The 19,336-nt window shown below is 48.6% G+C and overlaps 2 protein-coding genes across 2 annotated transcripts in view; one reads left to right on the forward strand and one right to left on the reverse strand.

Annotated features, from left to right (window-relative positions):
• The window catches only part of TBXAS1 (thromboxane A synthase 1), a 157,522-nt gene extending 150,392 nt beyond the window's left edge, over positions 1 to 7,130 (forward strand). Inside the window, exons 11-13 of the mRNA XM_039234070.1 lie at positions 2,901 to 3,038; positions 4,585 to 4,747; positions 6,932 to 7,130. Coding sequence (XP_039090001.1) covers positions 2,901 to 3,038; positions 4,585 to 4,747; positions 6,932 to 7,006 — 376 coding nt within the window. The 3' untranslated portion in view covers positions 7,007 to 7,130. The remainder of the gene's footprint in view (positions 1 to 2,900; positions 3,039 to 4,584; positions 4,748 to 6,931) is intronic.
• Positions 7,131 to 10,080: 2,950 nt separating this feature from the next.
• Positions 10,081 to 19,336, reverse strand: part of PARP12 (poly(ADP-ribose) polymerase family member 12) — a 38,232-nt gene continuing 28,976 nt past the window's right edge. Inside the window, exons 9-12 of the mRNA XM_039234064.1 lie at positions 15,455 to 15,530; positions 13,560 to 13,690; positions 12,611 to 12,762; positions 10,081 to 10,975 (exon numbers count right to left, since the gene is read on the reverse strand). Coding sequence (XP_039089995.1) covers positions 10,650 to 10,975; positions 12,611 to 12,762; positions 13,560 to 13,690; positions 15,455 to 15,530 — 685 coding nt within the window. The 3' untranslated portion in view covers positions 10,081 to 10,649. The remainder of the gene's footprint in view (positions 10,976 to 12,610; positions 12,763 to 13,559; positions 13,691 to 15,454; positions 15,531 to 19,336) is intronic.

Genomic DNA, 19,336 nt, shown 5'->3' on the forward strand with positions numbered 1-19,336 from the left:
TAGAGAATCCCACAGAAGGGAGTGAAATCACATGGTCCTCAAGCACACAGGCTTTCCATCTCCTGGTCCAGGAGCAGCCAGTAACTCTGGGCTTGCCTTGCTGTTCTCCTGATGCCAGCATTGAAACTCATTCTATGGGCCTTCCCTGATATCCTTGGGAGCCGCAAAGCAAACTGTCCCCAATCTTTGTTTTTTAATGATTTATATCCAGCTTCCTTCCAAGGGAACTGTGGGCAGCTGGTATCCACATTAGAATGGAGTTCAAATTAAGACATTCAGTGATAAAACAAAGACTGTCTAGAGGAAAGAAGCCTTTACAGGACCCTAGAGATGGCTGATAACTGGAGTTAGGTCCCCACTCAATTGCTGAGGCTCCTGGCAGAGAGAGAAAGCAGCTGAGTTGAACAGTTGTGTTCTCCAGTGGGAGGAAAGTCTATCAACTGATCCAAAACACGTCACTTCCTGGATCTGAACCCAATCAAGAACTCATCACATAAGACCCCGTAGAAATGATGTGTTGAGTGACAAAGTGAACAGACTCTTCAACACCAAAATGCTCTGATCAATTCTCCGAGCGGCCCTTTATAAACAGCACCGTGTAAAAGGAAGCCAGTGAAGGCACTGCCATGGAGAACCAGCAGCTGGTGATCTCACTCGAAGGCAGGACAGAAACTAGAGAATTGGGGCAGATTTGCCGATTCCCTCAAAAAGTCACATATAGGGCCAGTGCTCCATAATCACAGAACAAATTTAGAAAGTCAAGACAGTTTCATATCCCTTCCTTTACTTTGCTGTGTGATCTGGAGTAAATTCTGTACTGCTCTGTGCTTCTGCTTCCTATGTGTTCAGTGGGCACATAATGTCTGCTCGGCCTGCCCCACAAGAGTGGTAAGAATCAGTGGGACAGGACATCTGAAAAGCCACACCACCCTAAGTGGTGAGGCACTTAAGATGTGAGGTGAAGAGAAAGGACTGCCCTTCCGGTCAAATGGCCAGCTTGCAGCCTGCTCCAATCCTGGGCAAGCCGCGATCTCCTGGGCCTCACCTGCCTCCACACCTACTCTGCTGGAATTTTTAATCATATCAGCCCTGCTAACTTCTGTCATCAAACAGAAACGAGAGCAGCAAGCCATTATTCTCAGCCAGATAAGAGGCCAATTTGCTTCAGCCCAAGCAACAGATTTGGTGAATACAGGGACATTGAGAATTTTATTTTATTTTATTTTATTTTATCTTATTTTATTTTATTATTTTAATCTCAGAAAAGCGTCTTGGCTTTTCCCAAGCACTGACACACTGTTATCCCCCAAAATCTCAGAATGGCCCCTGTCAAAATATAACAACTCTTGTTGAAGTGTTATCAGTGTGAATCCAGGATTCTATGCAGTAGAATTCAGCAGATTTTTCTGGCCTTGTGTGTGGCCTGGCCTAGCCCAGCAGGAGGCCCAATCATACACAGAAGGGAAAGCACTATTTCCTGGCTTAGGGGGTCTTGGATCCAGGTCCAAGATATTTCCAGTAAAGATGACAAAGAAGGGGATGTCAGGCTTGACCCCATTAGAGCTGAGGCTGCAGACATCAGAACCCTCCGCCTTCTTACTCAGATTTGAGCGCTGGTGTTTTGCTACCAGCTCCAAGCACATATTAATTGCATTGGTAGCTTAAGATCTGAATGGAGATCCCCCAGTCCTGGCCTTTCTTCTTATATTAAAGGCCCCTAACAGAGTGGTAAATGCTGCAAGGAGCCTCAGGTTGCTCTTAATTTCTCTTATAAGTGAAAAGAGCATATAATAATAATTAGGAGAATGACTGTATCTCCCCTAAGATATTGAGGAAAGTCCAGTCCTACAATTTGAAGTAAAAGCCAGCAGAGATTATTTTTAATTTTAAATTATCTATATTACAAAAATAATATGCTTATACTTAAAAAAATAAAAATAAAACCCCCAAAACCAAAACACCTAAACAATACAGAAGGATCCAAAGAGAAAGTTGGCACTTCTGGTCCCCTGCCATCCTCACCCCAGCCTCATCCCTTAGAAGAAATTATAGTCAAAATTCAGGTATTCTTCCAGAAACGTGATGTTCATATGCAAAAATCTATAGTCCAGCCCTGAAAAATACAATATATGGTGCCTGGGTGGCTCAGTCATTAAGCATCTGACTTCGGTTCAGGTCACGATCTCACAGTTTGTGAGTTCGAGTCCCGCATGGGGCGAGCCTGCTTCTCTCTCCCTCTCTCTCTGTCCCTCGCTCACTTGCGCCCCCTCTCTCCCTCTAAAAAAAGAGATACATATATGTATTATGTAAATATGTATATACATATGTACAAATAAATGGGACCGTGCCGTGGCCACTTGGTACGGTAAACAAGCTGCCCGGAAGTTTTCCCCTCTAGCAGCAGTTATCCATAGTGACACAGACAATGAACCAAGCTTCGATTTTCAAACCCAGATTTCCCTGAGGTAAAGCAAGGGGGTGGGCGAGGGCAATTTAAAGAGGCTTGACCATGAACAGAAGATGAGGGAAAGTGTGGCCAGGAGAGTACCCCTGCAAGCCCCTCCCCAGAATGAAGCCCTTCAAAGATACCTGTGATCCCCTAACGAGGCCTAAGAGCAGCTCTCCAGGCTTGATGGACGGATGCACGAGATGGATGAACGCACTCTCACTGAGGACCACCCTAGAGACTACAAGGTCCTGGGCGGTACAGGGTTAAGGTGGGGGGGGAGGGGGGAACCATCCAGGTCACCCCTGAAAGATGGCTGGCCCTCTTGTTCCCCTCTCCCCCAGCCTCATTGCACACTTCACACGCTGACTCGGTTTGGCCCGGGGCACCGCCTGCGAGCCCGGCTCACTGCGGCTGCGCATCAAGGCAGGGGGCTGACCCGCGTGTCCCGCAGGTTCACGCGAGAGGCGGTGCGAGACTGCGAGGTGCGGGGGCAGCGCATCCCAGCGGGCGCGGTGGTGGAGACTGCGGTGGGCGCCCTGCACCACGACCCTGAGTACTGGCCCAACCCGGAGGCCTTCGACCCTGAGAGGTGAGCTCAATCCCTTCAAATGGGCCCCGGAGGGACACGAGAGGAAGGCCCTTGGAGGCGGCCAGGGGGAAACACCAATTTAGTAAAGTCCCCAGTCAAAAGTCTTGGGAATCGGGCATTTGCGAGGCATCATTTCCAAAGGAAATACCTGTACCGTTTTTAAAAGCCCTCAACAGAATCCAGAGATTTAGCATTCCAGCAGCCCTGCATGCAAGTAACAAGGCAGTTTCAAATGATGTCCTCGGTTTCTTCAAGCCGAGAAACAGGACACAGGATCATATGTCAGGTGTGCATTGAAAGTAACACCTTTCCTTTTTTAAAAATGGGAGCTTGTTCCTAAATAAGAGTAATCAACTAAATTTCTCCCTGAATTCATGAGGTCCAGCTATGCTAATAACATGGTGACCTGGATCCCACTCCTGTCCTCTACATGGATTTGGTCCGTTGTCTAAATTTCATTTCTAGGATCCTAGATTTAAAATGAGCAGTTATCCACACCCTCCTCATCAGAATCAATCCATATCCCTTCCTTGTGTGATCTGGCCATGGGGAGGCCCCGGGCAGGCTGTGTCTACCTTTAGCTTCCAACATTCTGTGGAAAGAAGCCCCAGCTCTACAACCCCCTCGCAGGGAAACTATAGGCACTGGCACCTAGATAGATAATATCCGAATGCATAGCAGGTCTAGGAAATACAGTAAACATCAAGCACTGTGGACTGTGGCTGTAAGGCTTACAGCATCACCTTTGAAAACAAAAAGTACATTAATCCTAGGTTGAAAAGGGGCAGGGGGTCAAGGGCTCCTAGGCCCAGGGAAATGCATAGGTAGTGAGAAGTGAGCTGGCTATTACAAAATAGTGGCCGACACCTAGCTCTGCTGTCACAGGACACATGTGGCAAATGCCATTTGGTAGCAGATAGGAGAGGATTCCTTCAGAAGGGCCTCGTCTTAGGAAAGACCCCAGTGGTTCAGGCATCACTGCTTGAACCAGAAGGGCAGGCGTCCGCAGGGGAGATAGCTGCCCGGCATGACATCAACAGTTAAACTCGCAGAAAGTGGCCTCCAGGGAGGGCTGGTTCCCCGGGAATCCTGCTGAGGAAGCTGGTGATGGCTGGTGCCCTCCGCTGGCGGATGGGGAATTTGGTGCCACAGGCCCAGGTGAGGGCTGTGCTTTCTAAAGACTTTTGTCCTCGTGGATCATGGTGAGCCTTCAGGCTCATTAACAGCACAACCAGTTCTTCAGGAGAGGGCGAGAGGGCACAGTGGGCCTTCCAGGTGAATCTTCTACGTGAGCAGAGCAGTGCCTCTCAGGCTCTGCCGGACTCAGAAGAGGGCAGGACTGAAGCTCAGGATCTGCAGAGACAGAGGCGGCCACGTGAAAACAGGTTCTGGTGAGCGTAGTGGGGTTTAGGCCCACTTGATAGGAGCGTGGCCTCAGAGGAAGGGCTCCCTCGGCCACACCGAGTGGCTAAAGAGGTCCAGGGGGAGGGAGGGAGGCGGGTGTCCCCGGCATACCCTGACCTGCCTTGACTGCACGGCCTCGCAGGTTCACGGCAGAGGCCCGGCGGTGCCGACGTCCCTTCACGTACCTGCCGTTTGGGGCTGGCCCCCGGAGCTGCCTCGGGGTGCGGCTGGGGCTGCTGGAGATCAAGCTGACGCTGCTCCACGTCCTGCGTGAGTTCCGGTTCAAGGCCTGCCCAGAGACGCAGGTGAGCTAGCTGCTCCGGGCGCAGGGGGTGCTCACCCCAGTTCTCGTAGCCTCAAGAGGACTTGATCACTCTAAGGGGGTTGGTAATAACACCTTCTCCCAGTTCTTACTGTGCGACGATAAAATGAGCCAGTGCAAGCGCTTGGGTAAGTGCCTGGCACGTCATCCGAGTCTGTTAGCTATTATTACGATTAATGTTCTCTGTGTGGGGAAGCTGTAGCTCTTCCCTCTTCAGCAGTGAGAACCCAGTAAGCCCCTAGAGTACATTTCATTACTCCCATTCTTCAGATGAGGAGCTAAAATAAAGCTCAGGGAGGTTAAGTGACTTGCCTAAGGCCGCATACCTGGACCACAGGCTGTGAGGGCAGGAACCGGAAGTCTGACTGATTCATTGCTGCAGCCTCCAGCACCAGGTGCAGGGCACGTGCTCTGGGCTCCGCTGAACAAATATTAACGAGCGAATGAATGACTAGCCAGAGAGTGAAGAAAGGGGCTTACACCAGATCGGACTCGCCCCCAAGCCTCCCTCCTTCCTCTACATGGAGCCGCCTCTCTGCCATGTTTGCTGGTGCCTACAAAACCTGAACGCTGTGCCCCTCCATGCCTGTTCAGAGCCCCTCTTGCATGGCTGGACAGGGGGTGTAAGGGAACAGATAAAGAGTACCCAGTGACGAATAACTTCTAGATTCAAAGAGTAGAATCCATTACCTCTGACAAACAGGCAGACTGGGTTCAAGGCTGGACAGAGAGGGGCAAACTGGGAACACAGGGCCAAACCAGCAGAGACAAGAGCAGGCCCCAACCTGAAGTAGGTGTTCCATGTGTGCAGGACTTCCTTTTGGGGTTTGTCTCATTTACCCTTGATCTTGACAAACAGCACAGCTGCCAGACCGTTATCCCAAAACACTGCTTATGGCTGGCATTCCCCAGCTGAAGAACCAGCCGTGAGTCCCGAGCATACTGGTGCTAAGGAAAGCTTGTCTGAGCCCACTTTGTATTCTCTGCCCCAAATTCCCACCCCAAGAGAGTTCTACCTGTTTCTCCCTATCTGGATTGCCATCTCTCCCACTCCTCTGTCCCCAGCCTAATCCCATCTTCCAAATCCCTGGCATATCCTGAAGTGGCCTGAGAAGTGCTGCCCACAAGGCTTCTCCCACTCCTAGCCCCACCTAAGGTGTGTTCCTCTAGGAAGCTCTCCCGGACTTTGCAAGTCCCGTGGTGTTTCCACTTTGTACAGACCTGTGTTAATACAGCAGCAGCTAGCCACATCTGGCTATTTAAATTTTAATAATCAGATTAAAAATTTAGCCCTTCATTTGCACTAACCATATTTCTGGTGCTCAGCAGTCACATGTGCTACTGGTGGGGTAGTGCAAATTTAGTCCATCTTGTTTCTTGGTCATAGAACTTCTCTCCCATCGGAGCTAAACCCCCAAAGACATCTGAAAAGCCCACCAAGGCCCCAGCACTAAGGCCCAGTGAGGCTTCTTTCCTTTAAAGGGTTCACATTAGCCGCTGAACCATTATTTTACAAAGGGCTTGTGGGGACACCTTGCTTCCTGAGTAATTCTTTGGCTTTTCTTCCAATTCCCCAGTCCACCATCAATCTGCCTTGTAACGTAGACATAAGGAAAGCTTTCTGAATGGCCGTGAGGCTAGACCACAGCACTCATGAGAAGGGAATGGTATGAAGCCACTCTAGCCAAGCCCCTTGGAAAGAGGGGGTGCTGCTGTGTTACTGCTGTGTTACAGGGAGGGAGAATAGGAGAGGGGAGAGAGTTTGAGGCTTTGCTCTTCACTTTCCAGGCATGTGACCTTACACAAGTCACTTGGCCTCTCGGAACTTCCATTTCTTCTTTTGCAAAGTGAGCCACCAGTACCTCTTACACAGGTTTCTTGGGAGGATAAATGGGGGACTGAGTGCCCTCCTCACTGGCAGTATTTTGGTAACATGGACAAGCACCATGTGCTGGTGGTTGAGCACCCATGCGCTGGTGGGGCCCCAGTGTCCAGTTCCCCTGAGTGGCAGCTTTGCTGGCTTCTCAAGGCGGTGATGGGAGGCTGTTCTGCTCCCTCAGCCTTGCTGTCACTCACATTTCCATAACCCCGCTTCAGGCCTAGTTCCAAAAACCTTTCCCGTAGACGTGGTTGGCTGTAACAAGTATCTTAATCCCCTCTATTTTAGGTACCACTGCAGCTAGAGTCCAAATCTGCCCTAGGCCCAAAGAATGGTGTCTACATCAAGATTGTCTCTCGCTGACAGTTTATGAGGACACCCCCCCCCAAATTCAAAGAAACCTTCATGTGGAAATTCAGATTTGGGAGAAAACATCACTGAAGTGATTCAAAGGGTGCCCGCCATGCAAGTATGAAAGAAGTCTTTACATAACTTTTCTTAAATGCTTAATAAATGTTTGTTGCACTCAGTTTTGACTTTGCTAATGGTGTAGGAACTGCTGACCCACCTCTTACTAAGGGATTGCTGATAAATAGGCAAAAATATAGTTTTGTCAACATGGCTGGGAACTCGGGGGTTTGAAGGCAGTCTTAGCCTCAGGATGGAAGGAATCCACGGGGCAGAGGATACAGGGATGCTCTGGTGAGCTGCCAACAGCACCAGCTCATGGGCCTTTCCAGCTTCTGGTGCATTATGGTGTCTGACTTAACAAATGATATTTATCGGAAGTTCAGCTTCAGCAAGTAGCTCAAAAGCTTCTTCTGCTTTGATTTTCCTAGGTAGGCTAATACTAACTTTATAATGTTTTAATGCACAGAAGAGTGACAGAATTGCTAAAATGCACTAGGCGGTGTAATTTCTCTTCATTTTGATCAAAGAGTAAAATATTGAGGTGAATTTATTAAAACTGTCATGTTGCTGAGAAGTTAAAATTCAACAAAGAGCTTGCAAGGTGAATCCCACATCTGCCACCAGCAGCATGGGGTCATGACTGTTAGTCTTTCCACCCCCCTGTGCCTCAGTGTCATTATCTGTAAAACCGGGGAGCTGACCTAGATCAAAGTTCCTTCCTCTGTGTAACCGGTGAGCAGCAGGGAAGGGGCTAAATGCCCAAGTAACATTCTGAGCAGAAATCTGTAAGCATGGGTACCCAGAGGCTAGCCACCTTTACCCTATTTCAGGACAGGTGGCACGACAGGTGTCCACATGTCCACAGCTGTGGATCCTGCCTCTGCTGTTTGGTCTCCTCCCACTCCAGCCCAGAGGACCCCATTCTTTCCCCAGAGTCCTTCCCTAGAGAGGCCTCTTCTCATGTTCAGGCCTCCCAGGAGACAGGAAGGCAGCCTCTCTGCCCACCACTGTCCCAGCCCATCACACAACCCTCTCTGCACCCTTGCTGCCACCATTGCTTTCTGGGGCCCAGCCCCTCCAACGTGTCTGACCCTGAGGCTGAGACTCACTGGAGAAAACCATACATTCCCATTCCTAGAGATTCACCTGCCTTTCCTGACTTCCCTGCCCATCTCTCAATCCCTGACCCCCTATGGCCATGACGTAACCTCACCCTGCAGAAGGGCCCAGCTGAGCACGTGGCTCCCTCCTCAGGGCACAGCCTTGGTCCGGCACCCCAGCCCATCAGCTCCATTGGCTTCCCGCACCTTCTCTGTCCAGATGTTCACCATCTTTAGAAACAGCAGTGAGGCTTCCTAATGTTCTAGAATTGCTGGACTCAGCCCTTCCGTGGTTTCAACCCACAACCCCTACCTCTCCTGAAATCCCACCATTCACACACAACACCAGCTAACGGGGCAGGAAATGCGCTGCCTAGGTCTTCCACAAACCCCTTTAGCTGTATCCCAACCACATCCTCATGACAAGTCAGTCACACACACCCTGGGTCCCACCACCTCTTTGCACCAAGAGAATTACCATCATTTTGACATTTTCCCATTATAGTGCCTATCTCCCCAACCCAACAATCTGTTGAGACTGGCCCCATCCCTCTCTCAAGTTTCTGATCCAAGTAGGTGTTCTTTCTGGCTTGCTTTCTCAAAGATAAGCAAATCCAGGGCCTCTGGGGCTGATGAGTCTTCACAGCTCACTTGCCAATTCTAGGACACATGCTCACCACCTACCTTTTTCCAGCCATTCTTCCCACTCACACTCCCCAATGGACCATCCCTGCTGCCCACCACTCAGCTCCCAGCACCCAGGTGGTTAATGAGCATGGGATCACTTATATTTAAGATGTAGCAGGCAAGCGCCTGATTTAATGGTTCTCCCTGACACCTCTCTGGCCCCCCACACCTACACTGCAGTAGGACCATGACTTAATCAAAAAGCAAAAATTTCACAGTCAGGACTTGGGAAAAATATTTTGGGGGCTCTGAAAAATCACACCATGTACAACCAAGTGACCAGCCCTGCGGGTGGGTAAGATAGTACTATTGTTTCATTCGTCTGGTCATATAATTCAGGTATTCTCTGTCTTGATTGGCTGACCTGCGTAAGGGTCCAGAGGACACCCTACCCCAGGTTCCCAAGATGGAAAAAACTGAGAACTTCAGGACAAAGCAAAAGAAGTGAAGGTGTCACATGGAGTGGACACACTGTACTAAGAAGGTGGGGGGATGGGCAGGAAGGGTGTAGGGGAGGTGAGAAGCCCACTGCTGAGGACTAAACCCAGGGACCAACAGGTCCAGCCACCCCCTAACACGAAGCCACCCTGCCAGCCCCTCCACCCCCAAAGCAGAGCCAGCCAGTGCCCAGCAGACTCCCGTAACGTGCTGTGTGTGGAAGACACTCACAGAATGCACCCTCACACACATCTACAACACACACTACTCAGTAATGAAATCTGGGTTTTGTGGAACTTGGAATTTATAGGGGTTGGGTAAAGAAAAAAATACAAATATGTAACTTTCACACATTTAACAGAGATGTATGACCATGTGGCCACATACTTAGGGCCCACCCCTGCAACAGTTGTGGAGAGAGCCCCAGCAAGTGAGGGGCCCTGCACCCTCAGGTTCATCAGCCCCATGGGTAAGACTGCATACAGCCCCCGAGGGCAGTACCAGGGACTCTGTTATATCCCGACACCCAGAAAAGTGCCTGTACCCAGCAGGTGCTCGATAAACAGACACTGAAAAATGAGCTTTGCTAGTTGCCCACTTCAGATAAATTATTTTTTATTTCCATACTCTGTTGTGACGTTTGCAGCATAGGTATTCAAATCTCACAGGGACATAAAACCCACATCTGGAGAGTGTCCAGTGTGCTTAGGAGATGTGGGGACAGGCATTGGTGGGCAGAGCCTGGGGGTCCTTGGCAAGACCATGTCACCTGCCAGGATCAAAGTGCTTCCTCTGAGTGATGCTCAGTAGCCACTTGCTCTAACCATGTGATATAAGGGCCGCTCCAAGGCCAGAAGCCCAGGAGAAGACCTGGCTGCCTGGATCAGAGCCAGAGCAACAGACACAGGTGACTACCTCCTTACTGATGACTACTGTGTCATTCTGACAAAAAAATTAAATGAGATGCCACAGAGACCCTGAAAAAACCAAATCACTCACTGCAGACACAGAAACTGAAATTTAAAATCAATCCATAAAATAGTATCTAGAAACTCTGTGCCTGGTGCCCATCAGCCGCAGAGTCAACAGAGTGTAAATAATAAAATTTTAACACACTACTAAAAAGCAGTAATAGGCCCACCTACAATCACTTTCAGTCTACTAATGAGCCCAAAAGTGGCTTAAAACCAAAACCTATCATCAGCAAGAGATTAAGAACGTAACTTCATCAGGAAGTCAATGTTAAATGAACAGTTCATTAAAAGGTTTTCTGTTAAAAAAAAAAAAAGAGAGAGAGAGAGAGAAAACTTTCCCAAATAGCTACTCCAAGGAGAATAAGCCTTAAAGGCACTAAAAGCATCAATGCACGCTCACTGCCGACCGCCAAAGAAAGATGCTAAGGAGAAGAAGGTGGAGGCCCCCGACACAGGCTTGCTGGAGCTGGCATACTGGATGATGTACTCAGGGTAGATCTGGTGCTTCTCGAAGATCACGAAGATGGAGGGGTCGGACATACTGTTCACACAGCTGTCATAGAAGACGTTGCCGTGGCCCTCCTTGGCAGGGGGGCGGACGAAGGAGGCACAGCCTCGGACGAACTCCCCGACCAGCACCCTGGCCAGGAACATCGTGTGGGCCTTGGTGTCGGATTTGCTGTAGTGGTGGGAATATGCTGCGTCGCGGGCAAAGTAGCTCCCTGCAAGGACACATGCGGGCTCAGCTGGTATTGGGTGCACACCGCAGCCTGGAAGGGGAGGCTGGGGCATCCTGTCAACCAGGCAGAGCCGATGGCCTGCGTCCTTTGGTCACCATAACCCCGGCCTCCCAGCCTCCCTCATGAAGGCCAGCAGAGGTCCTCAAACTCTGAGATGGAAAAATCAGGTTCTGACTCTGTCCCTCATATCTGAAAGGTCCCTGGGCACATTACTACTTAACCCCCAGATCTCAGCTTCCTCAGCTCTAAACTGGGACTGTCATGTCAGCCACGCAGGGTTGGTGTGGAAAGGGAACAAGACCCCACATACAGGACGCTGGACCCTGGAGCCCAGCACAAACAATGATGAAGCCCATCGAATAGGAGCCTGCCCTGGAGACCACCACACACACAATCGGAAATACTTCCCACCACTGGCTTTCATCCATCCCGACCACAGCTGTTTCTACATCCAACTACAGCTTATGGACAAGTGATGGGGATCAGAAGAGGAGCTGCTCACCACAGTGTCACACTGTAGGAGATGCTTCAATCTAGCAACCATGTCATGGTCACAGTAAAGAATGTCCTTGTTCTTAGCAGGAGCTGAGAGGGAAGGGGCACCATATATGCTATCTACTTGCAAATGGGTCGGGATAGAAAAAGCCAATGTGGCGAAGTGTTAAAGCTGATTAATCTAGGTAAAACGTATGCTGGAGTTTAAAAAATATTATTCTTAGAGCGCCTGGGTGGGTCAGTCGGTTGAGCATCATGACTCAGGTCATGATCTTGCAGTTCATGAGTTCGAGTCCCGCATTGGGCTCTGTGCTGACAACTCAGAGCCTGGAGCCTGCTTCAGATTCTGTCTCTCCCTCTCTCTCTGCCCCTTCCCTGCTCACTCTCTCAAAAATAAAAAAAAAAAAAAAAATGTTATTCATGAAACTTCCCTGTGAGACTGAAATTATCTCCAAAGAAAGGTTTTTTTTAAGTTTTTTTTAATGTTTTATTTATTTCTGACGAGGGAGGGGGGAGAGAGAGAGAGGGACAGCATGAGCAGGGGAGGGTCAGAGAGAGAGGGAGACACAGAATCTGAAACAGCCTCCAGGCTCTCAGCTGGCTGTCAGCACAGAGCCCAACACAGGGCTCAAACCCACAAACCAGGAGATAATGACCTCAGCTGAAGTCAGTCGCTTAACCGACTGAGCCACCCAGGTGCGCCCCAAATAAAGTTTAAAAAAAAAACAGGAGAACAGAGAACTCCCATTATAGGTGGAATGGCATGTACACAAGCATATCTGAGCTGTTCCGATTCCCACTCTTAACGGTCAGGTGGGCACAGTCTGGGGCCGGACACAGGGCTGGGAGGGCACCTGCTCTCTTTGCCCCACTCTTGCTCACTGTTTCCAGAGCCTCCATTCCATAGGGACACAAAACCCAAGCTGCTAAACCTAGGGTCAGGCTCCTGGCTGCACACAGATATCAAAGGTGCCAAGAGTGGGTCCATGCCCCACTGATTTTGACCCAGCTCATCAACTCACACTGGCTCCCCAATGCCCTCCATCAATTTGCTTTAAAGTGGCCTCCTAGGCCCAGGGGGGTAAAGCTGGGTTCTGCCAGCAGGGCCACCTTCGCCCTTACCTTTGCCATAAGAAGTACCGTGAAGACCACAGACCCTCCAGTCAAAGTTCTGCTGGCAGATGGCATCAACAAAACCAGCACTGGTGCCATGGAACAGCTGCCTCTCATCTACCACCTTCCCTCCGTTTCTCTTCTGCATCTGCCCTTTTTGCCTAGAATCATGTGAGAGGAATGTTGGAGGCAGAGGGTGCTTGTTGCCAAATACAGGCCACTTGACCCAACACATTTATTAGAAGTAGCAGGAGTCCAAGCCCATGAAACCGACCATGGACCAGGGAAAGAGGGTGAACAGCAAATTCCCAAGCAGACCAGCCCTTGGAAAGCAGACATACTTCTTCCTCGGCACCTTGCTTCTGCAATGGAACTCTGGGGGAGCTGAAGGATGCTGGTCAGCGGGGACCACCCCTTTCCCCCTCTCCTGTGTGTTACCCTGATTTCATCACTGGGCCCAGAGTACAGATGACACTGCTCCGACCCCCTTTCTGGGGACAGGTCAGCAGGATCCCAGGCCCGCCACGGTGACCTACTGCAGATCTCCTCCCGACACGGACAAATCCCTTGGTGCCCAAGAACATGCTAGTCCTCAGGCACAAAGGTAAGGCCCCCGCTCTGTGGCTATCAGGACAGGATCTCTCTACTCCTGAAAGTGTGGGTGGCTTCCATTGACCAGTCCCACTCATCTTCAGGCAGGGAGGCAAGTACCGGCTTTGTCATTAGGGCAGCTTCAGTCCCCCTCCGAGGGATGTGCCCGCAAGGAGTTATAAAGATGGTGAGATGGGGAGGAAAGCAGGGACACAGCTCTGGATGCCATCACCACCAGGCAAGCAGTGGCTGCCATCTCAGATTGTCCCTGAAACCCAGGACACGTTTGGCAAGCAGCTAGCCAGCCGACTGTGTATGTATCGGAGGGGACAGTCACCAGCCCACCAAGAGTGAGGCCCCAACGCACCACTGGTAGACTTCCCAGAGGGCCAGATTTTGGACTCGCTCGATCTTCTGAACAAAGTAGAAAGGCAGTGTACGGTTAAAGAGGTTCCAGACCTTTTGATATTCATCTGATGCAGAACTGAGGACGATCTTCTGCAGGGAGCAAATATTTTTTCTGTTATCATCAAAGCAGAGGATATATCAATCCCTTCCCAAGGCTGCTCAAAAAACACCGAACTGCAAGCAAGCCCAGACAGTGATCACCACCCTCCCCCCGTTGCTCAGAGGTGTACTCTCTCCAGGCATGGGATGTGTGCAAGTTGTGGTCACTTCCCTTCTGTCCACTGTGAAACCCTCCTGAAAGACAGGCAGGTGATGCTTACATCAGCACCACCCTGGGTGTCCCCAGAACATCCCTGCTCCTCCTCTGTACCCACACAGGGCAGACTACATCGTCTCCAAGACCAGAATTGGTGTCAGTAAATGTGTGGCACACACGTCTGGGGGAGAGGAGGGTAACCCTGTTGTTAAAGCAGGCTCGGGCTTCCGGGCAGCAATGCATCAGGAGCACTTGGGCTGGCAGACAGGCGCATAGCAACTCAGAAGCGCAGGGAGGCTTGCAGGGTGGTGCCTGGCTGCTGCGTGCTCCCAGCTGAGCGTGCCTCTCCCTTGCTCTGAGAAATAGCACTGCCTATGGGCCAGGAGGGCTCCTAACCAAGGGCAGCTGACATTTACACAGCGACCATACACAGATTCTTGCACCTGCAGCCTGCACCTAACCAGCCACCCTGTTCTCGGCTCCACAGGGCTTGGCTCAGTGACAGCCTGTTTGGGGACCTGTGAGGAATCCCTCTGTACCATGCCCTTCCCCTTAACCTGAGTGCTGTCTGAATGTCCATGAGCTTCTGCAACTGGAATTCTGACTCTGGTTTCCCTGGTCCCATCCCAGGAAGGACACCAAACTCCTCTCCCTTGAGTATGGACCCAGCCTGCCCCTCCCAGACCAGATTGTCAAGGGCTCCCATACCTGTCACTGCCTGCAGCTTGGCCCTACAACCAAGCACTCCACAGCATGGTCCTGACGTCACTGCTTCCCAGTGTCTACACATGCTCTGTATCCTGACCCAGGCTCTCTCCCTACACAGCTTCCATCCACCTGTGTGCTCCGCTCCTACCTCTGCCTGTACAAGCACCAGCCATGATTTAGGTGTGGACCCACTAACACCTTCCCTGTTCCCCTCAGTACGATCACCTTATCCCACAGTGCTGAGTCCGGCTGTGCAAACCCGCCCAGCCCTTTACATGTGTGTCTGTGCTGCTGGGGTCTGTGTGCTCTGTGCAACTTGAGGAGTCATCTCAAGGCAGAGCTGGTCTGCAGTTTTCTGCAGGAGGCTACCCGCAGAGGGCAGTCTGAGGGCCCCAAGGACACAAGGCAAGGCGGACAGTGGTTGAGTACCCCACAGGCCTCAATGTAGCTCTTGTTAGCTGGGCTGGCAGGCCCTACATGAGCCATGTGAGTCGCTGGTCTTTGTCTTCAAGTACCTAGCACCTTTCAACAGCAACTGCCCCTCTACACATCCCTTAACATACTCAAATCCACCCCTGGTTTTGATTTCTTGCTTTGTAAAACTAATACACATTGGCTGAGCAGCTGTTAAGCCCCTTATTTCTGCCCTTTCCAGAAATTTCCAGGTCATCATGCTCCATCCATAATACATCCTCTCCCCTTGGGGCCACAACCATCTACTTGGTGGTGATCTAGCCTTAAAATCCCCAAGACATGAAAATAACAAAACCCCTCACAGCTCTTCCCATCTCCTCCGGCCAGGCCTACACCTTCCTCAGCAGTGGAATCCGTTCACACACTATGTCTAAGAACGCCCTCCTCCAAGGACCAGAGCAGCACAAGTCCCATACCTTGAAGCCAGGGTCTGGCAGGGCTGAGGGGTCCCAATGGTCTGGGATGCTCTTTGGGCCTTGAAACTTGACACTGCTACAAAAGGACAACAAAAACACAGACATCTTATTCTTAGACTCAAGTAGATCTACCATAGGCAGCCCCCACTCGCTGGTACCACTGGTCTTGGATCTCAGAGTATCATTTTGTGAAAGCAGGTAGAAGGTGAGGAAGCACTAAACACACTATCCACCATGTGGGAGCACGTCTATTTTGCTCATGTGGCCAAAACCCAAATGATTAGGCACAAGGGTTCCATTTCTCACCTGGATCCTAACTCTTATATGCAAGGCAGAGAATAACTGACTAGAGCAGCATAAACTCTCATCCATAATTTTAAAATTTAAAGAGCTCCAAAACCTTTTTCAAGCAGCCTCAATTATGTGTAATTGGCATACAAAAACATTTTTTAAAAACATAAAATTTATGTCAAAACTCATTTGGCAGTAGAAATCTGATTGGAACTGCTAAGAGACTACTTGTGGTCTGTATATACCCTCCTTAAATTGACTTTTTTTTTTTTTATGTTTTCTTGAGAGCTAGAGAGAGAAAGCACACGCACAAGTCGGGAAGGGGCAGAGAGAGGGAGAGAGAAAACCCCAAGCAGGCTCCATGCTGTCAGTGCAGAGCCCGACGCGGGGCTTGGTCCCACAAACCATGAGATCATGATCTGAGCAGATATCAAGGGTCAGACACTTAACTAAGCCACCCAGGTGCCCCAACTACACTTAATTTTTACCGCTGCAACACTAGGATGTTTAATTACAGGTTTCACATAACACGAGCACCATATGATCTTCCAGAAAAATTTTTTAAAAAGATGGAGTTCTAAAAGACACATGACCTCCCCCAATTTTTTTTAAACTAAGACACGTGACACAAAGGGTCTAGAAACAGACTGTGAAGCTGTAATTCCAAATTTTTCTGACTCCATTCAGAATGGTCTGTTCTTCCTACAAAAGATATACCTTCTGTTTCCACTGGCATAAGACATGTACCTTCGTCCCAAGCCTCAAAGAATTTCCACAAATAACTTTCCTAGGAAAATAGCAGTTTAAAAATAACTAACCAAGGTCCCATGAGCAAGAATCAGCCAGAAACAGACCATCAAGACCAAAGATGCTGAAATTATGAGGCAGATTATAAAACAATTATTCTTTCTATGTTTAAAGAAATAAAAGACCAACTTTAAAAATATATGCAGGGAGCTAAACTATAAAAAGATTTGAAAAAGAATTAGGAGAAACTTCTAGAAATGAAAGATACACTCCTCACTAAAAGTGAAAAACAGGCTTAAGAGCAGGGCAGACCACCTGAGGAGGGAAGAGTGTGTGAGCTGAATGAGATGCTAAGTGGTAATTCAGAATGTGGCCCCACAATGAGATAAAAATGTGGGGAAGAGGCTGAGACAGAGAAGGGGGGGTGTCAGATTCTGGTCAGAAGCTAACCTCCAAAAAGAGAGGAAGACAGGAAAGGATGGAGGCAATCTTAAAGAGAACAAAGGAGACTCACGGACACATAGGTCTAAGAAGCCCCAAGAATCTCCAACAGGATAAATAAAAGCACATGCCCAGCCACATCGAGGCAAGCATGCACGAGAGCAAGACCAACGAAAATCTGCAAAGCAGCCAGACAATAACCAGAGGGATTCTGGGAAAGAAGCTCCAGTTAGACTTACACCTGATTTCGCAAAAGCAGCAATGGAAACTCGAGGACAGTGGAGTGAGCTCTTCGGCGTTCCAGGAGAAAATAGCCACACCCCAAAATTCTATAGCCAGTGAAACTATCTTTGAAGATTTAGGACAAAATAAAGATGCACTCAGGCAATCAAAAACACAGAGTTTTCCAACAGATTCATCTAAGATAATCTGAAATGACAAAGCGGTAAAATGTGAGTGAATCTAACAAAACATTCATAGTATAAAATAACAGTATCTCATGAAGTTAAAAAGCAGAGGAAGATAATGGAATCAGGTATATGAAAGTCCTCATATTAGTTGACAGAAGCACAAAGATACTGACTTGACCTAAGAACACTTTTAATTTCTAAGGTGGCCAAAAAAAAAAATAGTAATACAGTGTATAACTCTTCCAAACTAGAAGGGGAAAAAAAGATCAGATGTCAAAAAATATCTACAAGGAGGCATAAAAAAGAAAAAATAAGACCCAATCACATGAATAAAACATTTTTATGGAAGATATAAGGACAGTAAGAAACTAAACCAGATAGCTGTTGTGTAAATGCCATTTCAAACTTTACTTTAAATTCTTTAGAACTCTGGAATGTGGAGATCACATTCTGTGACCCTGTCATTCATGTAAATAGAGAAGTTGTTTCTCTTTTTATTTATTTATATTGAGAGAGAGAGAGTGTGTGTGTGTGTGTGTGTGCGCGCGCGCGCATGCATGTTATGAGCAAGAGGGGGAGGAGCAAAGAAAGACACAAAGAGAGAATCCCACGCAGGCTCTATGCTATGAGCACAGCACCCAGTGCAAAGCTCAAACTCATGAACTGTGAAATCATGACTTGAGCTGAAATCAAGAGTCAAGACACTTAACTGACTGAGCCACCCAGGTGCCCCGAGAAGTTGTTTCTGAAAGTGACCTACTCTAAGAGTCCCAGTCGGCCACGGAGGTCCAAGCAGACTCGCCTGCTAGAGTTACAACAGGTGGCTACTGTCACATGGGTTAGCAAGAAAAGCCACAAACTTCACTGCAAGGACACTGTGTGACTCTCAGGTTATGCAGCAGAGAGAGATCCTCAGACTGATATCCTCAGTCATATCCTAGTCTGAATTTAACCAAAATGATCACTGTTATTTCTGATGTGTGGTGTCTGTGGCCCCGTGAAAACAACATTACAGTGACAATAAAAGACATCCATTTTCAGAAAGGAGACAGATTTTTTCCAAACTGTATCTAAGGTAGGCTCTGGATAGGGAAAGAATCAAATATAACTTTTTGAAGTAGAAGCAGCCACAGTTAACTAAACTCTAAATCCAGAAGCAATACATAGAAGAGACAAAAACATTTCACTAAAAGATAAAAAATAAACATTTCTGCACGGTAAAATACTTCATAAACAAAGCTAGCAAATAACAAACCAAGAGAAAAGGTTTGCAATTTGTATAAGAAACTGAGTGATGGTGAGCCTGGGTGGCCCACTCGGTTGGGCATCTGACTTTGGCTCAGATCATATCTCACTGCTTGTGAGTTCAAGCCTCACATCGAGCTCTGTGCTGACAGCTCGAAGCTTGGAGCCTGGAGCCTAATTCGGATTCTGTCCCTGTATCTCTGCCTTTCTCTCAGCTCCCACTCATTCCCTCTCTCTTCCTCTAATATAAATAAACATTAAAAATTAAAAAAAAAAAAACAGTGATCTCCTCAAAAGAGAAAACGCTCTTAATATTTATGAAAAATACCAAAAGTCTGACAGAAAATTGGACAAAAAGACAAGCTGTCCAGAGAAAAAGGCAAATGGCTATTACGAGTTAGGAAAAAATATTAAACCTCACTCATAAGAGAAAGCAAATTAAAATACACTGGTATACCCTTTGCCATGCACAAGAACAGCAAAAGTCCAAGAGCTTGATGACTTACCTGTTGGCAAAGCTGAGGGAAACAGGCACATCAAGGATCCTGGGGCAAGTGCATAAAGGTTCAACCCCATCAAGAGGAACCTGCATTTACCTTCTAGGGCTTTAACCTCCATGAATACGAAACAGCACGTACACCACACCATCCATTGTGGCATTACACTCGTGACAGTAAAAAATCTAAGAATGCAAAATATACCTCTAAAAGGGCAGATTAAATAAACTAGGGTATGTACAGGTGATGGA

Source organism: Hyaena hyaena, unplaced genomic scaffold, assembly GCF_003009895.1.
Source record: "Hyaena hyaena isolate Hyena2069 unplaced genomic scaffold, ASM300989v1 scaffold_82, whole genome shotgun sequence".
NCBI lineage: Eukaryota > Metazoa > Chordata > Mammalia > Carnivora > Hyaenidae > Hyaena > Hyaena hyaena.